This window comes from Marmota flaviventris, chromosome 12, assembly GCF_047511675.1.
Source record: "Marmota flaviventris isolate mMarFla1 chromosome 12, mMarFla1.hap1, whole genome shotgun sequence".
Lineage (NCBI taxonomy): Eukaryota > Metazoa > Chordata > Mammalia > Rodentia > Sciuridae > Marmota > Marmota flaviventris.
Window position 1 is genome coordinate 56,222,549 of NC_092509.1, and position 24,349 is coordinate 56,246,897.

Sequence of the window (24,349 nt, forward strand, 5' to 3'; positions counted from 1 at the left end):
AAAAAAAAAGCATAACTTACTGGCCTTTGGGTCTCTTATATTTTTCATTTTTCCTCCTGTATTTGATCCCTCTACTTTGAATACTCTTCTTTCTCCACTTTATATATTTTTAAAATATTTTTTAGTTGTATATGGACACAATGCCTTTATTTATTTTTATGTCATGCTGAGGATTGAGCCCAGTGCCTCACACATGCTAGGCAAGCTCTCTACCACTGACCTAAAACTGCAGCCCCTCCACTTTATATATATATATATGTTTTTTTTTTTTTTTTAATCCCGGCTCAACATCACTTCCTTTCTCTGACTTCCTAACTAGGTCAGTTCCCCTTACACCTTTCCTTCATGGGGCCTATCACACTGCATTCATTTGCATGGTTATTAGTTACCTGTCTTCCTGACAGTTATCCTAACGTTCCTTCCAGAAGCAGAAGACAAGATACATCAGACTGGGAGAGGAGAAAGGATTATCATGCTTAGGAAGCACTGGTGTGCCTGAGGCTGGTTCTCTAAACAGGAGCCTGAGACAGGGTGGTGGCTGCTTCTGATGTATTGAGGGGCTGTTGGGCAAAGCAGTAAGGGAGGAAGGGAAGCCAGGTAGGTATGGAGAAAGGGACAATCAAGCCAGGATGTGGTCTCAGGGAAGACTGTCAGGGGAGGGCTCTGGAACACAACCTTCCCTGAGGCAAAGGATAATCTTTTGTACCTCACCCTTAGGCTGGAGATGCTCTCTCCTCCTTGAGGGTGGGGAAGGTTTATAACTTCTCTCACTTCCCAGCAAGGCAGCTCTTGTTGGCCCAGGATGATTTTCTTAGATGGGAGGGAAAAGCTGAGTGGCTGTGATGTGTTGAAAGGATAAAAGAAACTGAAGTTAAAGACCAGGCATTGTAAAGTTTCTAAGCTGCAAAGCCTGAGTTAAAATGTAAGGGACCAGGTATTGTTAAGTTCCTATGCTACACCCAAAACCTGAAATTCCTGTAGCTGTTAAAACAATTCCCGGGACTGTCCAGTAGAAAAATAACCTGGACCCTGTGCAGTTTGGCACGTAGGCATTCAGGGCCCAAACCAATCAGTTTGAATGTACCCCCCCTTCCCACCCGACCTGTTCCCGCCAATGAATGTACTAATCATGTCTAAGAATTGTTGTTTGATTTTCCCGCGGTGTATGGTGATTTGTTAAAGGAGACTGTGATGTATGTAAAGTCCCCACCCTCCCCAAAAAGTGTACTTAAGCACTGCTCAACCCCTGCTCGGGGCTCTGGGCCGCTCTCCCTTGTTGAGTGAGCACGGAGCCCCAGCGTGCTGGATTTTTCAATAAACCCCCTTTTGCGGTTGCATGAGTCGGTCTCTTGGTGGTCTCTTCCTCCGACGTTCGCCGGACCCTTACAGTGTAACTGCCAACTGTCATAGCAACTGGGTTGGGGATCAGGGCAGAACACCATGGCATCTTCTACAGGGTGGTAGCCAAGATTTCTTTTTTTAAAAATACGTGTGGTGGGGCTGGGATTGTGGCTCAGTGGCAGAGTGCTTGCCTCACATGTATGAGGCACTGGGTTCAATCCTCAGCACCACATAAAAATAAATGTATTGTGTCTATCTACAACTAAAAAAATATATTAAAAAAATACGTGTGGTGGTCTGTGGGTGAAGCTAAGTGCTAGAACATTTGTCTAGCATGCACGAGGCCTTGGGTTCAATTCATAGCACTAGGTTTGTTTGTTTGTTTTTTAAGTGGAAAGCCAGGTGCAGTGTTGCTTACCTGCAGTTCAGATACTTGAGAAGAAGAGGCAGGAGGATCGTGTGAGACCAGCCTAAGCAACATAGTAAGACTACATCTCTCTCTCTTTTTTTCCCTTCTTTTTCTTTATTTTCTTTTTCTTTCTTTCTTTTCTTTTTTCTTTTTTTTGATACTGGGAATTGAACCCAGAAGCACTTTACATTGAGCTACATCCCCAGTCCTTTTTATTTTTTATTTTGAGACAGGGTCTTGCTAAGTTGCTTGGGATCTTACTAAGTTGCTGAGGCTAGCCTTGCCCTTCAATTCTCCTGCTTCAGCCTTCCGAGTTGCTGGAATTACAGGCATGTGCCACTGTGCCTAGCTGTAAAACTCCATCTCTTAAAAAGAAAATTCTGATGAAGAAAAGTGACCACTAATCCCAATAGTCAGGAGCTGAGGCAGGAGAATAACAAGTTTGAAACAAGCCTGGGAAGTTTAGCAAGACCTTCAGCAACTTAGTGAGACTCTGTCTCAAAATCAAAATGAAAAAAAACTGGGAATTTAGCTCAGTGGTGAAGCGCCCCTGGGCTCAACCCCTAGTACCAAAATAAAGAAAACAAAAAAAAGTTAAAGGATAAGAAGAAATGAAGGTAAAGGAGGTTTCTACTGGAGTTTTTTCCCATTTCTTGGACTCAATCAGAAGCACACCAGAATTGCAATTGGGAGTTAGTGAAACAAAGAGTTAAGGAGGTCCATTCTGCTTGTTACAGAATTTTAACAACATTCTACCTCCAGTGTTATAAATGTCAGCAGTGGTGACCAGGTGTCCACTGTCTTGAGTGGGCAGTATGAATATATCAACAGCGGTATTCTTACCAAATCCTTCCTACATATGTCTTTGTTCTCTTTAGGTCTGATTAGTCTTTCTAGTTACCCCATCTTAGTGTGTGTGTGCGTGTGTGTGTGTGTGTTTTGTGTGTGTGTTACACAAAATCTTCTCAGGGTATTTGTTTTCCCATCTAAATAGCTATAATTGGTTTCTGTTGCAAAGGTGTGCTAAAATCTCTAAAGCACACCTTCTCAGGGACCCTGTGGCACAATCCCCAATTCCTGCCTCTCCCACCCTGCTGATGACAGAGGACAGCATGGGCCTGGTACCAAATGCCTATTCCGGTCCCTGTCACTAGGCTTTGGCCACAGTGAGTCTGCTGGAGCTCTGAGGACAACAAAGAATAGAAGAAAATGTAGGGTTCTGCCTTTATCAAAGCATTTTTGGACTCAAGACACAGGGAGGTTGTGGCATAAGCCCTGTTCTATCAGAACAGGCTTTCAACAGGACCCAGGGCTGATGGACATGGAATACACCTATCCTCTGTGGAAGGGATGTGATTATAGGCTCTTTCCCATCTAGCTGCCTGGGGACCAAAGGCAGGCATGATCTCTTGGAGGACAGGGACTCAATAAAGTTTATTTAATATTGTTATCTGCTGCCCCAACTCCTTATGACAGGAGTGGCATCTTCTCAAGGACTTAAACTTTATGTGTGTGTATTTGAAGGTCGATTGCTGGGGATGGAACCCAGAGCTTTGCACATGCTAGGCAAGTGCCCTACTGCTGAGCTGGATCCCCAAACCCGATTCTACTTTTTGTTATATTTAAGACTCCTGTTCCCAGAACTGTCAGGTACCCACCACCTCTGCTCTGGCCTAGCTTACCTTGACCCAGCCCAGCCTTATACTGTTGAAGATGCATGGCTTCTCTAGAAGAAGAGGAGGCCTTCTCAGTGACTATTTCTTTCTGACTCTGGCAACAATAACACATTCTGTGTTGTGGTACCATCTCAGACATTTATGCCTGGAGCAGTCTGAAGATTTTTGCACATTCTCCAAACCTAGATGTCCCTGGAATATGAATGTTTTGGGCTTCATCTCTGACTTCCTTGTTTATATACCCCTGCTCACTCTTAGTGGCAGGAGAGATTGTGCATTTAATTTAAGCAAGATTGTGCATTTAATTCTTACAGCCATCTCCCCTCCCTTACCTGTTTTATCCATGAAGGCTATTATAGACTACATTTCAGGTGCTTCTAGCCACCTCCTCTTCGGGCAACTCCTATTCAAGTCTTTGTACTACTGTCCACCATCTGTAGTTGATTCAATAGAAGTTATGAACCAGATGATAATTTATCGTGATTCTTTATTTGTAAACAACAAAAACCAGCTTCAGCTAACTGGACAAAAGAAGAATTTGTTGAAGGGCTATTAGGCAGGTAGCTTACAGAGGTGAGAGGAGGTTGGATCTCCTTGAAATGGGAGAGGAACCAATAGAAACTGATCAAGTGTTTTATCTGAGAGTTACTGAGGAAGTAAATGTCTTCCAAGTGTTCATTTCTGATGATTCGTTGCTCTGTTCAAGAGTCAGTCTCAGCTGGATGGGGATGTGGCTCAGTGGGAAAGTATTTGCATAGGATGTGCAAGGCCCTGGGTTTGAACCCCAGCACCTAAACAAACAAACAAACAAACAAACAAAAACAGTTGGGTGCAGTGGCACATGCCTATAACCTCAGCAGCTCTGAGGCAGAAGAATCACAAGTTCAAAGCCAGTCTCAGCAACTTAGTGAGGCTCTCAGCAATTTAGTGATACCCTGTCTCAAAATGAAAAATAAAAAGGGCTGGGGATGTGGCTCAGTGGTTAAGCACCCCTGGATTCAATCCCTAGTACAAAAAAAAAAAAGATTCAGTCTCAGAGGAGAATTTATTTAAGTGTCCCACCCTGGATCTTATACCTATCTCTTGGCTATGAGAATTTCCTCGATTTATTATCCCACCAAGAGTGTTTGGGAAGAGAGGATTGACTTCAAAAGCAAAAATTAGGGTAATATTTCCAATAAAGGGAAAATGGATGATAGACAATTTAAAAATTAAATGGCCACTTCAAGTACCTCTCTGGTTGCATGTTCTATCAACCAACCTTGCCACTGTAGAGACCATGCAGGAACTCTCCCACACTCCCTGCCTAGCCTGCTCCATATCATAGGGATTTGACCCTAGCTGCTTTCACATCTAGTTTCATTGACTCTGGAAGCTGGTCAGTATTGAGTCCATGAAAAGCTTCCCAGAAGAGCCTCTAAGGTGCCCTGGGGAACCAAGGGCAAGCATAACCTCTTGGAGGACAAAGACTCAATAAAGGTTACTGAATGAATGAATCCAACCAGCCTAAGCCCAAGCATGACACTCAAGTAGGTGTCTCTTTTACTACTATGTAAACAGCATCAGCCATTCTGAAACCTGAAGAAAATACCTGGGGGCTTCAAGATTTTATTTAATTTTTGTGATGCTGGGGATGAAACTCAGAGCTTTATGCATGCAAGACAAGTGCTCTACCACTGAACTGCACCCCCATCTCCACCAAGGTTTTAGAAGTCATCAGTCCAGTGGCCTCATGACTTCAGTGGTTTCTCTCTACTACTTTTCCCAGCTCTGCTCCATTCAGAAACTTTAGTTTCCCCTTTTCCTAATAATGACTCATCCTGGGGTTGCAGGATAGTTGCTGGAGATGTTGGATTTCTGGCGACACAGTCCAGGAAGCTTGGAGGAGAAACCATCTTCATAAAAACATCCTATGAAGAGTCTGGAGAAAATCCTGGTCTGTTCTACTGCAGTAGAGTGTATTTCTATACTCACTGAGCAAACCAGATTGCTCTCTAAGAAGAGGTTCACAGGTCTGCTCAGGTCCCCAAAATAATTACTCAGCATTTCTTATATGTCAGATTCTATACTAGATACTAGTGATAATGTGTTTACAGCTGGGGCGGGGGCAGACATTAACTGAGTGAATGCACACTTATGTCTTTAAACTGCAATGGTTACCAGGAGGGAAAAACATGATAAATGTTAGAGCAGATGGAAGAGGATCTGTTTTCTTCAGGCCAGAGAAGTTCTCTCTAATGAAGTGATGGTTGAGCTGCTATCTGAAGGGTGAATGGAATGAAATGGATGCATAGTGGAGGTAAGATTGTGCTTGGCAGAAAGAACTAGGAAGAAGCAATTTCCTGAAGGCTTGTGTGAGAATGGATAGATCTATGAGCTGATGAGAGAGAGAGAGAGAGAGAGAGAGAGAGAGAGAGAGAGAGAGAACACACACAAAGGGGCACTGGATGAAGAAGGAACTGCTGGACCTGCAGGGCGAGGACTGTGGGTGGGGAGTTTGTTCTAATCCTAAGAGCAGCCATTTTAAAGGGAATTGGAAGCAAAGGGAGTGGATGGAATCAAAAAGGTGAATGGGTTGGTTTGGTACTGGGTGCTTTATCACTCTTCCCTATCTCCAGGACTTTTTATTTTTTATTTTGAGACAGGGTATCACTAAATTGCCTTGGAAGGGCCTCTAACTCTGATCCTTCTGTCTCAGCATTCTCAGTCACTGAAATTACAGGCATGCACCACCAAGCCTGGCTCCAAGAGATATTTTGGATTTGGAATTGAGGGGACCTGGTAATGGATTGGAGATGAAATATTCCAAGTCTTCTGGCTTATATTGTATATCCCACAGATGCATCAAATGACCTGTGAGGGTCACTTTCACCCCAACTGCAACCTCATAATAGTCTGGGACATTGTTTTTGTCAGTATCCCATCTTGGTGCACCTGGGTGAATAAACTCTCTTATGCCTGCAGTTCTTAGATGCCCCCAGCAGGTGGCAGCACATGAAAACTGTTGGTCACTTTCCTCTTGAGGTCTACGCTGCCTGCAAGCCAGTGACTTTGAGTCCCTCTGGAAGTTTTCCCTAAATTCTCAGTTCCCAGAAGAGAACTCTTTCCCCAGCCTTTCTGAGCTGCCTCTGCGGAGGGTGTGACTTAACCAGGGAATTTTTCATGGGGACCCATATTGACTCAGTAATTTTGTGGCTGGGTCCTCTTTATTTTTGGCTGCGCGGTTTTGCAGCGGCTTCCGTAGTCACAGTGCTGGCCTTAGGTGGAGCACTCTGGCGAAGCTGACAGGGCCTGCAGGATTTCTTTCTTCAGTTGCTCCAGCCTGAGCCTCAAAGAGCAAGATAAAATAAGTGAGCCCTTTCTCAGATAGGTCAGGGGAAAGAGAGGGAGAGCCCAGGAATACCTCACCCAGGGTCAAAAAGTGGGTATAGACCTAGAAGAGGGTTAGAAGGCTGGGGGAGATGGCTTTGGCCACAGAGGGAAGACAGGATCTGAAAGGTCAGGGGCAAAAGGATATAAGCAAAAGATAGATTTATCAAGCAAATATAACTCTGGGTGAGGAAAGAGAAAGATGAGGTCCAGGTGGCAGGGTGGAGTGTGGAACCAGATGACACGTATACAGAGCAAAGATTTGGTGATGGACATAGTAAACTGAGGGTCTCTTTATGGGGGTGTATTACCAAGAGGAACAAAAATCAGAATCCAGAACCATGTCCTGTAGTATTGGATCCTGGATCTGTGGCCATCATGTGAGAGCCCCTGCAGGACTTCTTCATCTCCCTGGGTGACTGGTTTTACTCTGTAGGACATGTTGCAAGCATCCCCATCTCCACTATCTCTCTCCTCTGCGCAATTCTGACCTTTTGATCTCTTCTGTTTTCCCCAGGCTTCTGGCTTCGTCTTCCATAATAGAAATAACTGGTGGGTCCCAGTTTCAGGAACATCTTCCCACATCCTTGACCTCTGATACCTGAAGTGCCATAATTTTATGCCACGGATTTATTAATAGTCATTATAATTTAGTATATGTATATATTTTCTTATTTATTTTATTAATGTTAGTAATGTGATTTTTAATTTTAATGCAATTAGTTCAATTCGGCAAACATTTGATGAAGATCCACAATGAAACAGTTGTTTGTCAGCTCTGTGTTACTATAACAAAATATCTGAGATAATCATCTTAAGAAAGAAAAGGTTTATTTTGGCTCAAAGTTTTAGAGGTTTCAGTCCATGGTCTCTTAGTCCTGTTTCTTTGGGCACAGTACTTCATGGCAGGAGCACAAGGGAAAGGGGGCATATTCACCTCATAGTATCCAAGAAGCAAAGGGAGGTAGAAGAAGGGCCTGAGGTACCACAATCCCCTTTAGAGCACACCCCCAGTGATCTAATGCACTCCCACTAGGCCCTTCCTCATAAGGTTCCACTACCTTTCAACAACATCAAGGTTGGTGATTAAGTCTTTAGTACATGGGCATCTGGGGGACAGTTCAGATCCAAGCTATAACAGTGGCCCAATCCATCTATCAGTTAATCCAAACACATAATTCTGGAGGATAACATGTTTACCTGTTGTTGGTCATTTATTCCCTAATTTTGACTCTGGTGTTAATAGGTCACCTCTGATTTTGTTTTGTTTTCTTTTTTTGGTACCTGGGATTGAACCCAGAGGTGCTTAACCACTGAGCTATATCCCCTGACCTTTTTATTTATTTTTGTTTATTTTGAAACAGTTGCTTAGGGATTCAATAGTTGCTGGGGTTGGCTTTGGGCTTGCAATCTTCCTGCCTTGCCTTCCTAGCTGCTGGGATTACAAGCATGTGCCACGGTGCCTGGCTCTGTCTTATGTAATACTTGGCTACCTGGCCAGGACTGTGTCATAGTGTCTCTCCTTTGAGTTTATTAGCAAATGTGACCCAGTCTTGTCTTGAGTACTCCTTGCCTTGAACCTCATATGATCCAATCATCTTGAATAACCTGCAGTTCTCTGATGCATCTTTCTATTTCTTAGACTGCATCTTTGCTTGTTGCCCTCATTGCTTGATGACAAATTCCTCAACCTATTACCTTCATCAAGGTTCTCCAGGGCAACAGAATCTACAGGGTATATACAAAATAGGAATTAGCTGATGTCATTATGGAGGCCAAGAAGTCCCATGACCTGCCATCTGTGAGGTCCTAATTCAAAGGCCTAAGAACAACAAGAGCCATGGAGTGAGCCCCAGTCCAAGTCTCAAAGGCTCAAGAGCCAGGAATGCTGTTGTCCAAAAACAGGCAAATATGAGTGTCCCACCTCAAACAGAGGCAACAAATTTGCCCTTCTTCTACCTTTTTTTTTTTTCTATTTGGGACCTCAAGCGATGATGTCCCCCTACATTGGTAAGAGTGGATCTCCTTTAATCAGACCACTCATTTGCTTATCTCTTGTAGAATCTCTTAAAGACTCACCCCCAAATTATGTTTTATCAGCTATCTGGGAATCCCTTACCTCAGTCAAATTGACACAGAAATTTAAACATTAGTCCTCCCCTTGATATTTTCGCACCTATATGCATTTCATCTCTGTAACCATGCTTAATCTCCAAATAAGGATAATAGCAAACCCATAATTCCACCCAACAAGTTGTGTACAGCTGAGAATGTTCTAATCCCTTCTCCAGGAGAGGAGGTGAAGTCCTTGAGTGGTGTTTACTCTTTTCCAGGCAAATATTATGATGTAAAATTAACCATATTTAAATACTGATATAAAGTCAATACATCTTAAGGTACATGCTAAGGGAATAAAAGGGGAAAAAACAAAGATGTGCTTAATATATGTATACATGCACACATATATTCAGAACAAAATAAGCAAGAAATAATCGTGATGATTTTAGTTCTCAGTTCTGTAACTGGTCTTGTGGTCACGGCTGGTGTTTATAACTTCCTTCTTCTGCTATTCTTCCTGTATCCCCTTTGCCTTCCGCAAAGTACTTCATCTGCCTGTAATTCCTTACCTGGTGGGGTGACACACCTCCATTGCTGAAGGTTTTGGGCCATTTACAGTCTTGCCTAGATTGAGTGGCTGTAGTTTTATTGACCTTTAATAATAGGTGTTGTTAATACTGAGAGATGTTGGGTACCTGTAATCCCAGTGACTCAGGAGGTTGAGGCAGGAGGATTGCAAGTTCAAGGACAGCCTCTGCAAGTTAGTGAGGCCCTAAGCAACTTAGTGAGACCCTGACTCAAAAAATAAAAAGGGCCAGGGATGTGATTCTCTCTCTCTCTCTCTCTCTTTCTCTCTCTCTCTCTCTCACACACACACACACACACACACACACACACAGAGGAAGTCATTCTAATTGCTTCACGATGGTAGGAACATGGGAAAACAGTGAAATCCAGGTATTTGGCTATGAAGTGAGTTCCTTGATTAGAAGCAATGGATATGACGAACAAAATAACATGTGCTAGAGAGGATGTGGAGAAAGCAGAACTTTTGTGCACTGTTGGTGGGAAGGTAAAATGGTAAAGCCTAGAAAACAGTATGGTGGTTTTTTTTTTTTTTTTAATCTTTTTTAATTGAATTGTCATTTGATCCAGGAATTCCATTCCTGGATTTATACCCCAAATAATTGGAAGTAGGGTCTCAAAGGGATATTACTTCCCCACATTCATAGCAGTATATTATTCACAATAGCCAGAAGGTAGAAGGAGCCCAAATGCCCATCAATGGACAAATGGATAAACAACATGTGATATATGGATTGGAATATTAGTTAGCCAGCAAAAGGAAGGAAAATTTGATCCATCCTACATGGGTGAAACTTGAAGATGATATGTTAAATAAAATAAGCCAGTCATAAAAAGACAAACACTGTCTGATTCCACTTACATGAGGTACCTAGAGCATTAGAGATGAAAAGCAGAATGGTGGTTGCCAGGGAGGAGGGGAAAATGGAGTTATTATTTAATAGGTACAGATAGAGTTTCAGTTTTGAAAGATGAAAAGAATTCTGGAGATGGATGGTGGTGATGGTTGTATAACAATGTAAAGGTACTTAATGCTCTTGGACTGTACTACAAAAGATGTTTTTTAAGTATATAGTTATAATGGTAAATTTTATGTTGTGAATATTTTACTCCCCCCCTTTTTTAAGCCATTTGTGCCGCAGACAGCAACTTGGGAATCTGTAGACTATATCGATGGCAGTTGAAATTACAGTCTTACAGAGGGGAGAAGCTATCAGTTACAGTGTCAGCAGCGTCAAAGGAAGATGCTAAGAGGCCTGAGAAGCAGCGATTAGAAACACAGGCGGGAAAACAGGAAAGAGTGGTAGCATAGACGTGGAGGGAGGGGACCTGGTCCTAAAGCCAGAAACTGCAGAGGCATCGAGAATGAGATGGACAGGGGCTGGATGTGTAGCTCAGTGGTAGAGCACTTGCTTATCATGTGGGAGGCTCTGGATTCCATCTCTGGCGACACACACACATGCACACACAGTGACAATGCCTAAAGAGAATCCTGCGTTTCACCTAGGTTTATGGCCTAGACAGAAAGCAGCTTCAGGACAGAGGTGGGGGTAGACTTCTGATTGCAGCAGGATGAGGAGCATGTGGGCTGAGGAAGCAGGGAGAAGTGCAGCTTCCTCAAAGGCTGGCTGTGCATGGAGGGAGAGAGATGGTAACAGAGGGAGGTGCAGCCAGCCATCATAAGTTGATGACAGGGTCATTAACTTTGCAACTTGTTCCAATTTCATGCTCACTCAGCTCTCTTCTGTATACATCCAGATTGCAATGCCCATAGACACACCTGGCCCACCAGGCAAAGTAACTGCTTGAGGAATTGGCGTTCTAGTTGATACACCATCCTCTAAAATTTTGGTTAGCTCAGGAAAACTCTCTAAGACTCAAAAAAAAAAAAAAAAAAAAAAAACAAACCTGTCAAGATGGAGTTTTTCAAAGTGCAGCGCTCCAGACAGTGAACTGCTTGGAGGTCCCTGTGTTCTCATGCTGCATCTCCCCTCTATTTTTCTCAAGTTGTCCTCTCTGGCTAGAACACTGTCCTTCTGACACATACCACTTAAATTTTATTCCCACCCATCTTTTGAGACTCAATTTAGCTTCACACCTCTTTCCTTCACTGAGCTGTGAACTCCCTGAGAGTTTCTTGGTTTTAAAGCCCCTGCTTTCACTGTATTGTAGATGGTCAGTAAGTGTCCATTGAATTCAATGAATGGCAAAGAAAGATTAGATTGAGACTGCCTAATGAATAATGGGATAGAAAGCCCCACTCCTTTAAAATGTAAATTTGTTTTTTATTGTTTTATTTATTTTAATTGGTTTAAATTTTTTTCTTTTTGTTTGTTAACCCATTCTTTAGCAAACTACATATGTACAGAACATATTATTACTAATCTCAAGACAGAGTCTCACTGTGTTGCCCTGGCTGGTCTCAAACTCCTAGGCTCAAGTGATCCCTCCGCCTGAGCTTCCTGAGTAGCTGGGACCACAGGCACATGCCACGTGCCTGGTTGAGTAAGCAATATTTACTGAATATTTGTCAGGCACACATGAGGTATGATGGATATATAAAAGGATATGAACTAGGTGTGGTGGTACACACCTGTGATCCTAGTGACTCATGAGGCTAAGGAGGGAGGATCAAAAGATCCAGGCCAGCCTTGGAAATTTAGCAAGACCCTGTCTCAAAGTAAAATACAAAAAAAGGCCTGGGGATGTAGTTCAGTGGCAAAGTGCTGCTGGATTCAATCCCCATTATACCCCCCCACACGCACAGTATGGACTCCATCTTTAAAGAGCCCATATGTGAAAATTCTTTTTTGTTGTTGTTGTTATTGGAGATGAACAAAATACTTTTACTTTATTTATTTATTTTTATGTGGTGCTGCTGAGGATCAAACCCAGTGCCTTATACATGCTAGGCAGATGCTCTACCAGTCAGCCCCAGCCCCAGCCCCTGTAATTCTTTTTATCACATTTTTCCTGTTTTGTGGGGAGGGTTGTTTGTTTTTGAGGTACTGGGCATTGAACCTAAGCAATTGCTCTACCACTGAGCTATAATCCCAGCCTCATCTTTCATAGTTGAAAAAGGAATGGTCATTATATTTGGCCTCTGTGCTCTCAAAATTATTTGTTCATACTTGAGGCTGGCACGTCGTGCACAATAAATCTTTGTTGAATAGATGAATGAGCCTTTATCACAGAACTTAAAGTACAATTTTTTTTAGTTTTGATGTGTGATTTTTCTCCTCCAGTTTGGAAGTTAGGAATTCTGTCTTGCTCATGTTTGTTAACAGAATGTGGCACAGAGCTTTGCACATAGTAAGTGCCAAAAACATCAAGTGGTTGAATGAATGAATTTCTAATTGAGGCAAGGGTGATACACAGCTACATGCATGTGTATTTTACACTCTTGTTCACCCCACCCTCCACCCCAACTCAATATTTTTTCCCCATAGGAAACCAGGTGAAAGATCCATTTCTTGTTTTTGGCTTTTAAAGCTTCTGGATAAAAGCTTTTTGGCTTCTGCAGGCATCCTCAGTAGTTTGTTCTGGCTGCCAGGCTCCCATTGCATGACTGATGTTCTGAAGGATCCGGGAAGAAGCACTGCCACAGGGTCAGTGCACTTGATCCTCATGAAGACTGTGACTGTGTTGGCATTTCTCTGGATGAGGAGCAATGGTGGCTGAAGATCTGATATGCTGTCACAACACAGCTGTGCACCTGGGCTGGGAGAGGGGCCCAGAAGTTAGCTAACACTGCCCAGCTGAGCTGCACACTTAACTTTTAAAAATTCTCCAGTGAGTATATTAGATTTACCCATAAGTGCACACAAAAAAAGAGGTACCGGGTAGTTATCTAGTGCAGGTTTTCTTGTGCAGAAAGCAAAAACAAAAGCTCCCCATTTCATTGACCTGCCTTCAGGGGAAATGTGTTTGTCTATTCAAGAATGAGGTTTTCATGTGGGGTTAAGAGGGATGGGAGTGTTTTACTTTATTTAAATTTTTTTTTTCCTTTAGTGATGGATTGAGTTTATCAAAGAACAGAAAATGCTGCAGGTGATCATTTCAGAGATTCTGGATGTTGCCTTAGGGGCCTACTGGTGGCTACAAAACTGGTTGGACCAGAGCCTGCAAAACTGGTTTGACTAGAGCAAAGAGGACAGGCCTCCTGCTTGCTCCTCGGCTAGCCCCGGCAACACTTGGCTTTGTATTCTCTGGGAGTGAGCCCTCTAGGCTGACACCTCTGTCCTTTCTCCACCCTTGGAACAAGTGCTGGTGGCTCAGGAAACGTACTTCAGCACATGTTTCTACTTCCTCTCTATTTAGGTGGCTAACATCAAGCGGTAGTCCAAGGTCAGCTGGTAAGGGAACACCCTTGGTGATGGTTTCCTCTTCTAGGTGTTCCAGCCTTTGGCTTCATCTTTATAAACAGTGATGGGAAAGCCTTACCCTTTCATGATCCTTAGACTGATTTCTTTTGGACCAGCCTGATTTCTTTTCTGGTCTCATGGGGGTCAAGGGGGCTGTCCCAAAACATATTGTGTTTATTCCCAATGAAAAGAGCTGGCTTCCTCTCTAGCTATTTTTCTGGTCTTCATTATTTGTAAATTCCAACTCTCTAGCCTCCAGCTAGGCAAATTTGCAAGCTATTATTAGTAGCTATGTGGAAACCTCATATTCGAAATGTTTTCTGATAAAAGAAGGAGGACATTCTTTGTTAAAAAATATTTCAGAAATACTTTTCTTGTTTCTCCCTATTCTAATGGCTCTCTTTTTGTTCTACCCTCTCCCCAGAGCATTGCTAAATGCTGTCTTTTCACAGCTTTGAATAACTGCTTTTTAATTTGACTGTGCTAACAGTTATTAATGCTAACTGGTGGTAATATGGGTTTTAGTTACGGTATTATTTGGACTTTTCTATACCTTTTATATTTATCAGAAAAGAACAACCCTAAAATGAATTGCTTTTCACCTTCTTTCCTGGGGTTTTGCTGGTGATTTAGTGCTATCTCAACTCCCAAGCTGTTAGCAGGACCACACTGTTTCCTTTGTGCACGACCAGATCTCAGTGTTCCAGGGCACTGTTTCTCCCACCTAACTGGAGGCTTGCCAACCATTCTTGCTAGACTAGGAAGTGAACTACTGATACTAAAGATTAGAAAACAAAATAAGGAGCTACAGGGTCCCCAGAGAAATCTCCCTACGTAACTCCGGTGTGGGTTACTAGTTTTGCTCCAGTGGCTTCACTCCAGTTCCCAGAGAAAATAACCAGGCTTTTGAGGTAGACAGACGACTGGGGTGGTCTGGACCAAGATGACACATTGCTTTGACACTTGCGGGAGCTGAGGACGTGGGATGAAAGTATTGATTCCAGAGCTTCAAATTTTAACTGGACTTGGTCCCACCCTCATTTGCCATCTGTTAACCAATAAACCACAATAAACCACTGCTCCTTCAGTGTTTTCATTTAGAACAGCAGTTCTCAAGTTTATGTGCGTAGTCAAATAACCCAGAGAGCTTACTAAAACATAGGTTTGTGGACCCCCAATCCCCTTGCCCCCCAGCTTCTGATTCAGTAGAATTGGATAAGGCCTAAGACTTTGCATTTCCAACAAGTTCCTAACACTGATGTTGCTGATTTGGAACAACACATTAAGAACCACTGATTAAGAAGGTACATTTGGGACACTTGCCTAACATGTATGAGGCACTGGGTTCAAGCCTCAGCCTCACATAAAAATAATAAATAAAAAATAAAGGTATTGTGTTAAAAAATAGGTATGTTTGGTGGTATTATCTAATCTGTGTGCTGATGGGAAAATAAAGGTCAAAGAGGAAGAAATCAGAAGCTTTGTAGAGTTCTGTGCTTTAATGTATGCGAAAATGGAGTGGCATCCAATTCATATTATTTGGTGCTTCAGTAGTTGGGGGTTGGAGAGGTACTCTTTGGGAAGGGGCATATCTGTGTATGCCTCAACCCAGAAGGTGTATTCTCTGATCTCATAGTGACCCCTGCCCTCTCCCCTGATTGGAAATCAAGTACAAATTTGCATTTCTAGTTTTTTTTTTTCCTCACTGTGATATATTTAGACCTGGCCTCAAACTCCTAGACTCAAGGGATCCTCCTGCCTCAGCCTCCTGAGTCGCTGATACTATAGGCACAGACCACCACAACCAACTGGTCTACATTATTTTTAAGATTACAATAAGATTAAATTATATGTGTCTCAAAATTTCACAGTATAACTGCTGTTCAAAGCCATGTTTCAGAGTATCCTAACTCTACCTGCCCATCTTGCTTGCTGTTGCCATGGCAGTTCATCTCTCTCAAGCTGGTTGAGCATCTGGTTGTCATATGTCCCTGCCTCCCTCCCAGCCCATGGAGGACCACTCCCAGGGGTTCTGCAGCAAGACTCAACACACCAAAAGACCATGTTCCAGGAGATCTCTGGGTTCTGACTGTCTTCTGATATAATTTATGGTTGCAGTTATTGGTGACATGAATGGAGCTACTCAGGAAATGGAAAATCCCTGATATGTGGGTCCTGTGTGTTTATTGAAAAGGGAGAGCTTGGGGTAGATGGAGCATTTTCTGTTTTGTTTTGTTTTCATTGCTCAGTAAATTTCCCCAAACAATCCTTGCTTGCAACATTTAGCACTGAGAGGAAAATCCCAAAATAAATATTAATAATCTAAAATCTTAACTAGCAAAAGCAGAGGTCAAAGAGTTGGTAATCTGCTCTCTTTTTTATTTATATAACAATAAAACTGGATTTTTGCTATGGGACTTTAATTCTAAGGCAGCCAATTGTCTCTGTATAAGGTTATGGTTTAATTTTTTATCCTTTCTGAAAGATGATAATGCATCGTGTACATGCTGTACTGTGTTAATCTTTCCATCGTTATTAAATTCTCATATATGGGAAAGTTTAAACATTATCTACTTTCAAATGATTGTTTTCTCTTATGTTGTATACTTTGGGAGTGTTTTAGAAATTTTTCTTTTTAAAAATTTTTTTTTGTTTTCGATGCACACAATACCTTTACTTTTATTTTTATGTGGTGCTGAGGATTGAACCCAGTGCCTTCCACGTACAAGGTGAGCCCTCTACCACTGAGCTACAACCTCAGCCCTTTAGAAATTTTTCTTTCCTCCCTTATGTCACACAGATTTTTTTTTTCCAGATGGCCAGTTAGGGACTTTATTACTTTTTCCCTAACAGAGACCGTAGATCTATGAACTATGAATTAGGGAGAAAATTTGGTGATTTACCTGGAGACACAGATATATTACAGAAGTTCCTTGACTTATAATGGGGTATGTCCTGACCAATCTATAGATAGTTGAAAATATCTTAAGCCAGGCACATCAGCACACACCTGTAATCACAGCTTGGGAGGCTAAGGTAGGAGCAAGTTTAAGGCCCTAAGTAACTTAGTGAGACCCTATCTCAAAATGAAAACTAAAAAGAGCTGTGAATGGGGGCTATGGTTGTAGCTTAGTGGAGAGTGCTTGCTTAGCATGTGTGAGGCACTGAGTCCGATAAAATAAACAAAAAAAGGATTGTGTCCATCTGCAACTAAAATAAAAAAAAAAAAAGCTGGGGATGTAGCTCAGTGGTAAAGCACCCCTGGGTTTAATTCCACACACACACACACACACACACACACACATACACACAAACACACAATAACATCTCACATTGCTAGCCCAGGGAAAATATGATCTCTACTGAATGAATGTTGCTTTCACGTAATCATGAAATAAAAAACTTGTAAGTTGGAGTTGTCTGTGTAAGTATTAACCATGAGGAAAAAAAATAAGTAAGGGTAGTCAGTGGTCCCTGGACCGGTTGCATCTGTGTTTTAATGCACCTCACCATTAGATGGTAGTATAGTAATAGGTATAACAGCCTGGGGGGGCGGAGGCACTGTTTTTACCCATTTTTTAAAAATATTTATTTTTCAGGTGTAGTTGAATACAATACCTTTATTTTATTTATTTATTTTTATGTGATGTTGAGGATTGAACCCAGGGCATCGAACGTGTTAGGCGAGTGCTGTACCTCTGAGCCAAAACCCCAGCTGTCTTCACCCATTTTAAATAAGCTCAGAAAGCTCTATATTGGTCTAATAGAACCATAAGGTCCTTATCAGCTCCAACAATGTAGATTTGGAACTGGGACCTATATCTTAAAGACTCTATGACAAGTCAGATGGAGTGAATACTGCAAACAGAACTTTTTCTTTCTTCACAATACTGGGGATTGAATCAGAGGCTTCTTGCTTGCTGAGAAACTCTCTACCCCTGAGCTACACCCTCAACCCCAGAATTTAGTTTTGGTTTCAGGGTGCTTTGTTACCAACAGATGTGGGATAAATATCATTTAAGTCTAAGAATGCCTGGATGGGATTGGGGAATATTGTTCTGAGACTTCTTAGCATAGCTTTTGGCTTTACTACTTTTCTAAATTTGGATGTTAAAATATATAATTCATTACTACTTCCTAATAGATCTACTGTTTATCCAACATTCAATCAAATGCGTTTCTTTTAATTAGCATTTAATTTTCCCTTCCTAAATTGACATTTTAAAAAGCAAGGCTAGTGTTTGGCAACTTTTCTCCCACATAATTTGTGACCTGCGAAAGAAAGAAATAGCTCTGTCCCTCCCCAGTTTCAAGGGTCAGCTGCTCTTTGACGTTAGTGTCTTCTTGTCTGCTGTAGCGAGTCATAAGGTGTCATTATCAGGGATTCTGTATCCTGAGAGGGCCAAGAAAACCAGGTCAAAAGTAATGTGCAGAGGTATTTAGACATTTTTAGGAATGGCACGTTTAGCTTAATTTCTAACATAACTGAAAGACTCTAAAGTTAATGGGGCTTTTTACATGGCTGGTAGAAATAGAAACAAATCCACTTAGACCCAGTTTCAGTAAAGATAAAAAGAAGAAAGCAAACCTTGAAGAAATAGAGAAAACAGAGTGGATTTGATGAATAAGTTTCCCTATCTTCAGAATCAGGGTGATAGATTCTCAACTGGATCTCACAGGTCATGGACTTGCTGGGGCAATTTCTTACACCTATACAGGGCTCTGGCCTCACCCTGCAGCACAGTCATTGTTCCTTTAGGAGCTTTCATTACCAACCACTCACTGGGGCCATTGTCCCAGAGCATTTCACTATTTAATCACAGGCTTCACCGTTACCTTACCCTCTTCAGGGACTATCAGAATTGTCCCAGTCAGGAACTGGCCCTCCACACCCTAAGCCTGGGGGCTCTCCCAAACCCTGGCCTCATCCTACTAGTCTGGCACATTCCCACAGTGGGAAAGTTGCCAAGCTACATGAGCAAAAACCTACATTGCATGTCTGCGGGAGACAGTGAGCAAGACCTTTTCTGACCTAGCCAGCTACCAAGAGACCTTTCATCCTCCCAGGTGGCTACCAAATCCCGCTCTGTTCCCTTCTCATGGACTGTCTTTCACCATCACAGATTCTGATGCTTTCAATGACCAGAGGGCCATGGAAGTCACACTGCTTGTGGGACTGGAGAGCCTTGCTGCTCAGCCTAGCTCACCTTCCCTGCTCCCAGACCCTGAGAAAGACCAATGAAAGCTGAAATCTCTGTAAGTTTGACAATGGGGCAGTCCTGCTGCTGTGAGCCACGCCCTGTCCCCACTCTAAGGAACACAGACCTGCTCCTCTCTCACATCTGTTAGGAAATTACTTTTCTCAGAAAACAGGTGCTTCCTCAGGCCCTGAGAAATCTGTTCTGCTGCCCTTCAGCACACTCTTGCTGGCCATTCCAGGGAGATTCCTAAGTGAAGTAAACGCTCCCCTCTTCTTCATCAGAGCTATAACTGGGAGCTGTCTCTTCATGCAGTGATAGGTTGGTAAATGTGAGTAACCAGCTTTGGGTAGAAAGGGGGAGAAGAAACCACTAACTAGTAGCATTTGCTTGTTTCCATGATGTGAGTACTCTGGGACCTGCTTTTGGGGGAACTTCAGAGAAAGCTACAGCAGCCTTGGCAAAGAAGAGAGATGGAGGAAGAGAAATAGGACTGATTTTAGGAAAGGACTGCACTCAAAGATGAGCAGGGATCAGCAAATATAGACTTCATGGCACAGAGAGCAGGCGGGGAGTATCCCTCCCCTCCCACACCTTTTTTTTTTTTTTTTTTTTTGGTGCAGTGAGGGGAATGGAGGTTGAATTCAGGAGTGCTTTGCTACTGAGCTACATCCCCAGCTATTTTTATTATTTTTTAAAGATGAAAGGCCACATTGCATACAGCTGCATGCGCGCCCACACATATGTACCTAGAACTCCGACCTGCCCTTCTTGCCCTGGGGAATTGGGTCTCAGGACTGGAGGATTCAGCATGCAACTCCATGAAGTTGCCTTGATATCCCTGCCCTCACTTTGACTATCCCTGCAAGCCCTGGAGGCCCTAAGCTCCACAAAGAGGACCACACTGGCCCCCCTGTCCTGGCCCTCAAGCCCTGGCCTCACTGCACCTGTAAAGGCACCCTGGGGGTGGGGCCTAGGGCAACAGGGTCCACCCACACACATTGTGGAAATCCCTCGGCAGCCCCACCCCCTAGCGGTCTGGCTCTCCTGGGCTCAGATGCCCACACGCTCCACTTGTGGATGATCCACATGCTCCAGTGGGATGGCGGTTGATGTGTATTGTGGCCAAGGGCCCACGGCCAACCGCCCAGCGCGGCGGCACTAAACTGGCTGAACAGTGGCTGAACTGGCTGAACAGTGTCCTGGTCCAAGGTTCCCAATTCAGAAGCTGGGCCCCGTGTTAGGTGTCCATTGTCCGCCCTGCATTCCTATTGACCACCTTGTCTGCGGTGTAGCGGTGCAGCCCTCATCTCCATTCCTTTGGGGACATTTGGGAACTCGGCGCTGGACCACCATGGCCATGCTGCAGGACATGGTAGCTGCAGAGGCTTCAGAATCCCCACACTGAACTCCAGGTAGGAAAGGTGCCCAGGTGGGCAAGGTGGGGTGAAGTTGGCACTGGAGGTCAGGCCTGGGGAACCAGGAAGGGTGCTGTGTGGCTAGCTGGCCCCCACCCATTGTGGTCAGAGCTGGTGCAGAGGTGAAGGGCATATGGAGAAGTAGGGCCACCTCTCCAGTGCAACCCAGCACAGGGCAGAACCTCTACGGCCCCAGGCATCCCTAGCCAAGTCACCAAGGGAGTGACAGGTGGGCTGAGCCCAGGGCAGCTTGAACAGTACCTATTCATGGAATCTGGTTAAAGTCTCTGGTTACTTGGTCATGTCATCTGTCCAGTGTTTCACACTATACCTGGTCAGAAATATGTTGCTAATGTCTGTTTAATGTAACTGGTCATGGTTATCTAATTATTGTCTCTGTTTACTGTACCTGGTCACTGCAATTGCCTTAGTGGTTACAGTACCTGGTCACAGTATCTGGGTAATATCTCTTAGTATAATAGATCCCAGTATGTAGGCATTATCTTTGTTTATTGTACCTGGTCGTGATATCTGGCTAATGTCTCTGGTTACTATATCTGATCATAGTATCTGGATGTTGTTCCCTTTACATGATCACAGTATCAAATGTCTCTTGTTAGTGAATCTGATCACAATATGTGGCCAATGCCAATTGGAACAATATCTGGCCATCTATCTGGGTATTGTCTCTAGTACTCTATTTGGTCATGACATCTGACTGGTGTCTCAGTTTGCTGTACCTGGTCAGGTATCTGCATAAAAGACTCTGGTTATAGTATCTAGTCACAGTAAATGGGTAGTATTTTGTTTATTTTATTTGTCTCTCAGGTTATTGTACCTTGTCCCAGTGTTTAAATATTATCTCTGTTTACTGTATGTGGCCACAGTATCTGGTTTTTTAATTGGTCACAGTATTTGACTAAACATTTCTGGTTACCTACTGTTCCTTGTCATGGTATCTGTGTATTGTCTCTGTTTACTGTGTCTGGTCAGAGCATCTGGCTGTTTCTTGTTATTGTACCTGGACCTTACGTGGCTAAGGTCTGTGGTTATTGTCCTGGGTCATGGTATGTGACTCATGACTGTGGTTACTGTACCTGGTCAGGTATCAGGGTCTCTGCTTGATGTACCTGTCATGGGATCTGGCCAAGTCTCAGGTTTCTGGACCTCATGACCATACTTGGGTATTGTCTCAGTTTACTGTACCTGGTCACAATATCTGGTTTAATTCTCTGGTTATTGTATCTTGTCATAGCAGTTGATAAAGTGTCTGATTTCTCTGGTCACAGTATCTGGGTAATGACTCTTTTTACTATGTCTGGTCTTAGTATCTCCTTACTGTACTGTGTCATGGTATCTTGGTATTATCTTGCTGTGTGTACTCTACTTAGCCTTGGTATCTGGTTAATGTCTCTGGTTACCGGTCACAGTATCTGGCTAATGTCTGTGGCTCGTGAACCTGGCCACAGGAAGTGTATAATTTCTCTGGTTTATGTACTTGGTCATCGAATCGGGCTAAATAGTTTCTGGTTATCATACTTCTCACAGGAGTTGCTCATGGCTCTGGTTTCTGAGCTTGTTGCTATATCTGGCTAATGTCTCTGGTTCCTGTACCTGGTCATCTTATGTGTTACTATACCTAGTCATGGTATTTGCCTAATGACTCTGCTTATTGTAACTGGTCACAATATCTGGTTTGGCTTTTCTTTCTCCCTCTATTTATTGAACCTGGTCATGGTTTTGGGCTTATATTTCTTGTTATTGAACCTGGTTATGGTAACTAGCTAATTTTTCTGGTTCCTGTACCTGGTAATGGTAAGTGTTTAATTTCTCTAGTTATAGTTTCTGGCCACTGTATCTAACTAATGTCTCTGGTTACTATAACTGATCACAATGTCTGGGAAATGTCTCTTGATTACTGTACCCAAGTCATAGTATTTGAATATTTTCTCTGGTTACTGTAGATGGTCATATTGTCTGGCTTATATCTCCTGTTCTTCTACCCAGTCATGGATCTGGGTAATGTCTCTAGTTAGTGTATCTTGTTAAAGTATATGATTAATGTCTGGTGACTGTGTCTGATCACAGTAGTTGGACATTTTTCTATATGCTGTACTTATTCAAGATGTCTGACCCATTTCTCTGCATACTATACTTTCTAATAAAATGACCAATATGAGCACAGAGTACTTGATTACTAAAAGCACTTCCAGATGATACATATTTAGTTGGCAGTTCTAACACTAAAAGTGTAGTTATAAAGTCTGATGTTCACTATTTACCACTATTCTTTCCTCATTAGGGAACTGAAAAATGATTTGGTTTGTGTCATAATTATTTCCATTTGAATCTTTATGGAAATCAATATTCAATGGCTTATGTTAATACTCTTTTAATAGACCTTCAATTCTAACTGAATGAAAGATACAATCAAGAAAGCACATGGCTTCTAAGTTTATGTTGCATACATTGTGCATGGGCCTGAAGCAACAATATTAGATTAGATCCATTATCTACCAAGCACATAAATAGATGAAATGTAATACATTATGCCTGAATCAAATCTGAAAGATGGTTTAATTACTAATTACATGTCAACTCAGTGCAATTAATTTTAACACAGTGTGGGACTTTTTTTCTTCTTTATACAGAAACTTTGTTATCCTGTTCTCATCCCACTTCCAGCAAACTAATGGAATCCACTACTCAACCTGGCCAAGCTACTCATTTATTCAGCCCTCATCCTTCCTCCTTCTAACACTGATTTCTGATGAGTACAGTTGCTCCACACACATATATTCTACTATTCTTTGTCTTTAATCTGAAGATTGATAGAAGTTCTTCAGAGTTCCTGCCACAGTCATTGCCAAAAAGTTAGCAGAACATGGTACTTAGTCACCCAAACCTCTGCTACCACCCACCTATGCCCACTTATACCTAGTTCACTATGTATTAATTTCTTCCTTCCCCCCCCCCAATCTACTTATTATCCTTTCCCTGTCTTTTAGATGTTTAATTTATTTATTATTCTTTTTATATTAATTTATTATTTGTAAGCTACTACTTGAATGCTGTTTTAGCTACATCCCATAAATTCTGATATATAATATTTTCATTATTATTTTATAGAAATTCTATCAATTTAATTTATACTATCCTTCTGACCCAAGGATTCCTTTATAGAAAGTCTGTACATTTTCAGGGTGGTCAGCCTTTTTACTTGGCTTACATTTTAAATGTGTTGCACTATAACCACAGAATGTGGCTAAAATAAATCTATATTTGGAATTTAAATTATATTTTCCTTATGGCCTAATATATACGGCAAGTTTTCATGACTTCTTTCTGTGCACTTGAAAATATTGGGGTGCAGAGTTGGCATAATCCATAAAGCACATCTTTTCTAGTATATTGATCACATGAAGTAGACAAAGACAGTTATTAATTTCCTTTCCTTTTACCTGTCACATAGTTTTTGCTTCATAAATTTACTGTTGTGTTATTTCACTATAGATATGTTTAACTGAACGTATCTCCCTTTGCAATTGAGGCTCTATAAAGAGATTTTCACCTTCTCAAGACTGAGATACTTATAATACTTTCCTCCTCCTCCTCCTGCTCCTCCCCCTCCTCCTTCTTCTTTTTGACTTGGTTATACCCTTATCTGTTTTTTTTTTTTAACCTGTGATATAATACACGTTACTTAATATTTACCATCATACCTAGTTTTAAGTTTACAGTTCAGTGACATTAAGTGTATTCACATTGTTATGCAACCATCACCAACATTCATCTCCAGACTCTTTCAGTGTTGAGAGACTGTAATTATACCCATTGAACATGTGCTCGCCATTCCCCTTTCCTTTCAACACCTGGCAAACACCATTTTATCTGTTTCTATAAATTTTCCAACTTGAGAGTATTTTACTCA

General features: G+C 42.2%; 1 protein-coding gene across 1 annotated transcript in view; it reads left to right on the top strand.

Annotated features, from left to right (window-relative positions):
* The first annotated feature begins 20,112 nt into the window (after window positions 1-20,112).
* Window positions 20,113-24,349, top strand: part of LOC114084082 (complement factor H-like) — an 87,814-nt gene continuing 83,577 nt past the window's right edge. The window contains 1 exon segment of the mRNA XM_071619672.1: window positions 20,113-20,212. Within this exon segment, the coding sequence (XP_071475773.1) occupies window positions 20,113-20,212 (100 nt within the window).